This window comes from Pteropus vampyrus, unplaced genomic scaffold (assembly GCF_000151845.1).
Source record: "Pteropus vampyrus isolate Shadow unplaced genomic scaffold, Pvam_2.0 Scaffold226, whole genome shotgun sequence".
NCBI lineage: Eukaryota > Metazoa > Chordata > Mammalia > Chiroptera > Pteropodidae > Pteropus > Pteropus vampyrus.
Genome location: NW_011889007.1, coordinates 1,418,999 through 1,427,137, shown reverse-complemented (window position 1 = coordinate 1,427,137; position 8,139 = coordinate 1,418,999). Strand labels below are relative to the sequence as shown.

General features: G+C 41.0%; 1 protein-coding gene across 1 annotated transcript in view; it reads right to left on the bottom strand.

Annotated features, from left to right (window-relative positions):
* VAV1 (vav guanine nucleotide exchange factor 1) overlaps positions 1 to 8,139 on the bottom strand; it is a 58,689-nt gene that overhangs the window by 23,853 nt on the left and 26,697 nt on the right. The window contains exons 2-7 of the mRNA XM_011373635.2: positions 2,428 to 2,544; positions 1,874 to 1,932; positions 1,696 to 1,764; positions 1,438 to 1,546; positions 1,245 to 1,340; positions 97 to 165 (exon numbers count right to left, since the gene is read on the bottom strand). Coding sequence (XP_011371937.1) covers positions 97 to 165; positions 1,245 to 1,340; positions 1,438 to 1,546; positions 1,696 to 1,764; positions 1,874 to 1,932; positions 2,428 to 2,544 — 519 coding nt within the window. The remainder of the gene's footprint in view (positions 1 to 96; positions 166 to 1,244; positions 1,341 to 1,437; positions 1,547 to 1,695; positions 1,765 to 1,873; positions 1,933 to 2,427; positions 2,545 to 8,139) is intronic.

Below are 8,139 nucleotides of genomic sequence, written 5' to 3'. Positions count from 1 at the left end.
GCCCGACTCCCATCCCCATAATCCAGGGACAACTGAGGCCAGCAGATGGTCCCCACTGAACAGAGGCCCAGGAGGGCCGGGGATGGGTCTGCTCACCTCGATGTTGATGAAGATTATCTCTATGTCTTCAGGTTTGAGGAACCGCTGCAGGGGCTTCATGAAGTGCTGTGGAGAAAGAAGAGGGAGGAGGAAGTTGAGACCCCTCCCTCCAACCCAGTCCCAAAGAGACGGGGACAAGGAGACAGAGACAGAAAGAGGCAAACAGAAACAGAGAGACCAAGAGAGAAAGAGACAGACGTGGAGAGAGAAAGACAGAGACAAGGAAACAAAGACAGGCAGAAAAAGAGAGATGGCGATGGAGAACGTCCACACGAAAACCTGTACATGACTGTTCACGGCAGAATTAGTCACAGCAGCCAAAATGTGGAAACAAACCAAGTGTACGTCAATGGATGAAAGGATACACAAAAGGTAGTCCATCCAGACAGTGGAATATTATTCAGCCATGAAAAGAAGTGAAGCACTGACTCTGGCTGCAACGTGGATGGACCTTGAACACACGAAGGTCAGTGAGAGAAACCAGACATGAAAGGCCGTACAGTGTGTGATTCCGTGTATGTGACATGTCCAGAACAGGTGCGTCCCCAGAGATAGGAAATAGATTATTGGTTGCCAGGGCCTGAGAGAGAATGGGAGTTTAGGGGGTGATGGATAAGGGATATGGGGTTTCTTTGGGGGAATGATGAAATGTTCTAAACTTAAATGGTAGTGACGGCTGCACAACTTTGTGTGTATACCAAAAGCCAGCGGATTGTATATATTAAATGCGTGAAGTGTACAGTATAAATTAAATCTCAATAAATGCGTGAAGTGTATAGTATAAATTAAATCTCAATAAAGCTATTTAAAAAGCGATGGCCGAAAGAAAGAGAGAAAATAGTCAGAGGCAATAATAGAGACAGACAGACTAGGATACAGAAGATTCCGACAGGGATAGAGAGACACACAGAGAGAAGAAGACAGCCAGAGGGAGAGACACATGGGAAAAAGAGACATAGAGACAAACAAGACAGGGAGATGGGGGAAAGGGAGAGAAACAAAGACCAAGAGAGGCAAAGACACACAAAGCAATGGGGACAGATGGGGCCTCTGAGCATGGCCCCAGAGGCGGCTGGACAGGTGGATGTGCACCTGCCCGTTAGTCCCCGCATGCGCCTGGCAGTGGCAAGGTAGGAACAGCGCACCTGTTGGATGGAGCCTAGCGTGTCCGTGTACTTCTCCTCCGTTTGCTGGATCTCTCGTAGGCAGCAGCATCTCTTGTCATATTCTGTCATCTTGGGCTGAGAGCAGAGGGGAGAGACCAGTGTTGGGGAGCCTGGGGCTGCCCCCTCCCCCACCCATGAACCTGCCTAAGCCCAGCCCTTCGTCCCCACGCACCGGCATGGGCACCGGCTCTGTGCGCATGAGGTCTTCGTAGATCTCATCACCCTCAGCCTCCTCATTGTCCACGCAGTCATACAGGTCCTCATCTTCCTCCACTGTGTCACTGCGGGACACGGAGTCAGGGCCACCGGAGTCTCCCGGCCAGGTACCTCTCAGACCCCCAGGACAGGGCCATGGCCCCCTCAGACCCCCAGGACAGGGCCATGTCCCTCTTGGAACAGCCAGAGAAGGACTATGGTCCCAGACACTCACTCGATCTGGTCGGACAGTCCACTATAGATGTCTTCATCCCCCACACTCTCCTCGTCAGTGGGGAAAGGCCTGGGGGGTGACAAGGTGGTATGAGCCAGAGGCCTGAGAGCAAAGTAGGGAAGGAAGGGGAGGGTGTGGTCCAGACCAGCCCAAAACTGTTGCCTCAGTGGTTACTCACATGATCCCCTTGTTCTGGGCAATCGGAGTCCAGGACAGAGCAGACAGAGTGTAGATGACCTGTGACAAGGGTCGCATTTTGCTCAGCAAGCCCCTCACACACCCCCATGCCAGAACACAGCCACAGACTTTAAGCAGCTGAGGCTGGACTTTGAGGTCAGATCCTATGCCCCTGGGAGCCTAATTCAGGATTTCTTCACCTTCCCATCCCATGTCAGCATGCCAGCATCCCCTTAACTGAGCACCCATTGTTTGATCCCATTGTTCTATTTAACCCTCATAACCACTCAGGGAGGATGAGATGATATTCCCAAGAGCTCAGAAAGGCATGGCCACATATCTGAGGTCACACAGCAAGTGGTAGAGCAGGGACTCAAACCCAGTTCTGGGTGTCCTAAGCCTGGCTATTTGCATCTGGTGTACACCCTGGTGTGGCCCTCTGTCCTTCCCTTGACAACCCTTGGCTTGCCCAATGTAGATGTTCGTGGAAGTGAACTGAAATCCAGTCTTTGGGCTTTATGTGCCCAGCGCACAGGCAGCTCAGCCCCAGCTCACCTTCCCAAAATCCTGCACATCAAAGAGGTCAAAGGCCTCAAAGAGCTCACTGCGCTTGAGGCCAAACTTCTCACAGCAGGTAGACAAGAAGGTACGGATATTCTTAAGGCACAGGAACTGTGGAGACAGATAGAAATTAGAGCTGGAAACACAATGAGACGGGGGGGGGGGGGGGGATGGGGAGAAGCTGAGCCCCAGGCAGTCTGACTTAGAGACTGGCATAGAAGGGCAAAAAGAAGGCACGGCCCCTCTCTTCTCAGTGAACCATACCCTCTTCTGATAAAGATCAAGCTGCACCCCTCTTTTTTTTATCGAGGTAAAATTCATGTAACATAAAGTTACCCATTTACCAATAATCAAAGCAGTATAAACATACAATGGAATATTATTCAGCCATCAAAAAGGAATGAGATTTTGATTTATGCTACAACATGGATGAAGATTGAAAACATATACTCAGTGAAATAAGCCAGACACAGAAGAACAAATATTGTATGATTCCACTTATGCAAGGTCTCTAGAATAGGCAAATACATAGAGACAAAAAGTGGAATGGTTGGGGAGGAGATGGGGAGTTCGTGTTTAATGGGGACAGAGTTTCACTTTGGGATGATGAGAAAGTCTGAGATATAGAAGTAATGGTTACACAATGTTGTGATATACTTAATGCCACTGAATTGTCTACCTGCAAATGGTTAAAATGATAAATATATTTTTTTCCAAAAGAGGGCAGAAAAAGGAAAGAATGGAAAAGATGCAAAAAATGGAAAATAAATAAACAGGAAGATGATCGTTTAAACTCAATTACATCAATACTTATACCAAATATAAATAGTCTAAATACTATTTAATACTAGTTAAAAAGCAGAGATATTCAGATTAGAAAAGGGGAGACCCAATTATATGCTGCACAGAAAAAGTGTATTCAAATACACTTTTTCAAATACACTTTTTCAAATACAGTGTATTCAAACACAAAATACAAACAGATTAAATGTCAAAGGATTAAAAAAATACACCAGGTTTTGGAGAAACATGGCGGAGTGAGAGACATCTCCAGATCCCTCCCCTTGAAACAACAATAAGCTAAACATCTAAAACTCAACAAAAAAACACCCAAATTGCACACCAGCATGTCTAAGTGTGGGATCTGCGCATTAGAGCTACCACAGGTCAGAACACCGGGTTTGAGCCAGAGCTCCCTGTAGAAGGAGAAGGAGAGGAGAAGGTACTGTGAGTTCTCTGAACACCCCTGCCCAGGAAAGCTGTGAGCTCCATGCAGATGGCAACAGGGCCCAGTCATTGGGGCAGAAAGCAGAGAAACGGGGAAAGCAGAGAAATAACAGTTGATTTTTACCAGCAGCAGTTGCAAAATTGAGACAGAGCTACAGCCCCAACTCCCAACCCAAAGGGACCCTCCCCCCATATCCTCCAAGACTCATCACCGCGGAGCCCCAGGGGAATCTGAACAAACGCTGCGGACTCTGTCGCTAACACTAACAGGGACTAAGACTAAGAGTAGTGAATGAGATTAAACATCTATAAGGAATAAAAAAAGCATCATTAAGGCTTTATGTAAAGCAGAGATCCAAGAGCTTAGACACCACCTACTGGAAACCAAAAGAAAAGCACCTACTTTGCAACAGGCTAAAAAGAGACCTTTATATAATAAATCTTCTTTCTGGAAAAAAAGCAGAATACACTTCCATTAATGCCTAGGTAGAGATATAGTCCATTAAACACCATGAACAACCAAGGTGACAAGGTATCACAGAAAGAAAAAGAAAAATCTCCAGAAAATAAGCTTATAGACATGGAACTATGCAACCTAAATGACAGAGGATTCAGGTTGGTACTTCTGAAAAACTCAGTGAGTTCCGAAATGAGTCATATCAACAATTTCAGAAATTGCAGGAACAACGTGATGAGCAGAATGAGTTATCTAGCAAAGATATCGAAACCCTCAAAAAGAATAGAATAGATCTTCTGGAGATTAAAACACATACACACGCACGCGCACGCACGCACACACACACACACACACACACATCTGCAAGAGTTGAAAAATGAAATAGCAAGCTTGGGAAATAGAGTCAACCAAATGTAGGAAAGGATCAGTGATATCAAAGACAGAAATCTAGAAATAAATCAGAAGGAAGAAGAGAGAAACCGAAGAATGAAAAATAATGAAAGAGAAATATAAGAACTAGCTGATACCATCAGGAGAGGAAACATAAGAATAATGGGCATTATCGAAGGTGAGGAAAAGGAGCAGGGACTAGAAAGCATCTCCAGACAAATACTTAACGAGAATTTCCCAAATCTAAGGAATGAGCTGGAGCTTGGAATTCAAGAAGTCAACGGAACACCCAATTATCTCAACCCAAAAGGGCCTTCACCAAGACACATTGTAATAAAATTATCAAAAATCGATGACAAAGACAGAATTCTCAAGGCAGGCAGAGAGAAGAAGATGGTAACTTACAAAGGAAAACCCATTAGATTACTGTCATACTTCTCAGCACAAATCTTACAAGCCAGAAAGAAGTGGAATCAAATATTCAAACTATTAAGTGAAAGGAACTACCAGCCTAGAATAATGTATCCATCTAAGCTCTCCTTTAGATATGAAGGAAAACTAAAGACCTTTCCAGACATACAAAATTTGAGGGAGTTCTCCACTACAAGGCCTGCACTACAGAAAATATTGAAAGGGGTCAGCTCACCTAAAACAAAATGAAAAAAAAAAAATAGGAGTAAGGTGACTATTAGGCAAATAGAAGCAGAGGAGTGCAACCCTTACTAAGAACAAGGCATTATAAGCTTAAACATTAAGAACAGAATTGTTAGAGCAAGATAGCAATGAACGTTCAGCATACATAGGGACAAACTGAAACAACAATGACTGAAAAGGGGAGGATTCAAAGATCCAAATTCTTAAAGGAGAATGGAGTTAAGGCACACACAGAAAATATGGACAACTATATATACATAACTATCTTTTACAAAGATTCAGAACTGAAGTATATAACATCAAACAAGAAGAACCAGAGGGAAAACCCACAAAAGCCAACCAAAATAAACAGAAACACAAGAATAAAAAAGCAATGGAAACACCGAGATACCAGAAAGCGAAAGATAAAATGGCTATAAGAAAACGTCATATTTCAATAATCACCCTAAATGTAAATGGACTGAACTCACCAATAAAAAGACACAGGGTTGCAGAATGGATCAAAAAACTAAACTCCAACCATGTGCTGCCTCCAGGAGACACATCTCAGCTCCAAAGACAAATATAGACTCAAAATGAAGTGTGGAAAATGACATTTCAAGCTAATGGTACTCAGAGAAAACCAGGAGTAGCGTTACTAATATCAAATGAAATAGACTTCAAAATAAAAAAGATAAAGAAAGACATTGAGGGACATTTCATAATGATAAAGGGAATCATGCACCAATAAGACATAACAGATATTAATATCTATGCTCCCCATCAGGGAGCCCCGAAATATATAAAGCAATTACTAACAAAACTAAGGAGAGAAACAAATCAAAACACTATCATAGTAGGGGACCTAAATACACCACTGTTGGATATGGACAGATCATCCAAACAGAAAATCAATAAGGAAATAACATCCTTAAATAATACATCAGACCAACTGGACATAATTGACATTTACAGAGCCTTCCATCCCAAAACGGCTGCTTATACATTCTTCCCTAGTGCACATGGAACATTCTCAAGGATTGAACACATACTGGGACACAGAGATAGCCTCAACAAATATAAGAGGATTAAAATCATACCAACCATATTCTCTGATCATAATGCATTAAAACTAGAGATCAACTGCAAAAAGAAAGCAGAAAGAACCACAAATACATGGAGATTAAACAACATGCTACTGAAGAATAACTGGGTCAGAGAAGAAATAAAAAGAGAGATCAAGAGATACATAGAAATGAATGATAATGATAGTACAACATATCAAAACTTTTGGGACACGGCAAAAGTGGTCAAAAGAGGAACGTTCATATAATTACAGGCCTATCTCCAAAAAACAAGAACGAGCCCAAATAAACAACCTTCCTTTTCTAGTTTTTTAAGTTTCATCTTAAAAAACTAGAAAAGGAAGAACAAATGAGGCCTAAGGAAGGAAGGAAGGAAAGAAATAATCAAAATGAGAGCAGAAATAAATGAAACTGAAAACAACAACAAAAAAAATAGAAAAAAATAAATGCAATGAAGAGTTAGTTCTTTGAGAAGGTTAATAAAATTGACAAACCCCTGGCTAGACTCACTAAAGAAAAAAGAGAAAGGACACAAATAAACAAAATCAGGGATGAAAGAAGGGAAATTATGACTGATATCGCAGAAATACAAAAGATCATACAAGAATACTATGAAAAAGTATATAACACCAAATTTAATAACCTAGAAGAAATGGACAGTACTTAGAAAAATATAACCTTCCTCGACTGAATCAAGAAGAACTGGAAAATCTAAATAGATGGATCAGCAGTACGGAAATTGAAACAGTCATCAAAAACCTACCAAAAAGTAAAAGTCCAGGACCAAATGATTCACCAGTGAATTCTACCAAACAGGGAAATTCAAAGAAGATTTAATACCTATTCTCCTCAAATTCTTCCAAAATATCGAAGAGTAGACAATACTTCTTAACTTATTTTATGAGGCCAAAACCTGGTAAAGATAACACAAAAGAAGAAAACTACAGACCAATATCTCTCATGAACACAGATGCAAAAATCCTAAATCGATACTAACGAATCAAATACAGCAATATATTAAAAAGATTATACACCATGATCAAATGGGCTTCATCCCAGGGGCACTGGGAAGGTTCAACATATGCAAATCGATTAATGTGATATACCACAGAAACAAATTAAAAAATAAGAATCATATGATCATGTCAATAGATGCAGAAAAAGCCTTCGACAAGATACAGCATTCATTTATGATCAAAACACTTAACGAAATCAGCATAAAAGGAAAGTACCTTAACATAATAAAGGCCATCTATGACAAACCCTCAGCCGACATTATACTGAATGGTGAAAAACTAAAAACCTTCCCTCTAAGATCAGGAACAAGGCAAGGCTGTCCCCTATTGCCACTTTTATAACATTCGAAGTCCTAGAAAGTACAAACAGACCACAGAAAGATATAAAAGGCATCCAAATAGGAAACAAAGAAGTAAGACTGTCCCTATTTGCAGATGACATGATTCTTGATATAGAAAACCCTAAAGACTCCACAAGAACACTACTAGAAACAATAAGCAACAATCAATACATCAGCAACAATCAGTACATCAGCAACAATCAATAAGCAAATACAGTAAAGTCTCTGGATAAAAAAAAATCAACATTCAAAAATCTATAGTGTTCCTATATTCTAACAATGAAGTGTCAGAAAAAGAAGTGGAAAAAATAATTCCTTTTGCAATTGCAACAACAAAAAATAAAATACCTAGGAATAAATCTAATAAAACAGAGAGGGACCTATATGATGAAAACTATAAGACCCTATTAAAAGAAATCGAAAAAGATACAAAGAAATGGAAAGATGTTACGTGTTCTTGGACTGGAAGAGTCAACACAGTTAAAATGACCATATTACCTAAAGCATTATACAGATATAATGCAAATTCATCAAAATCCCATTGTCATTTGTTAAAG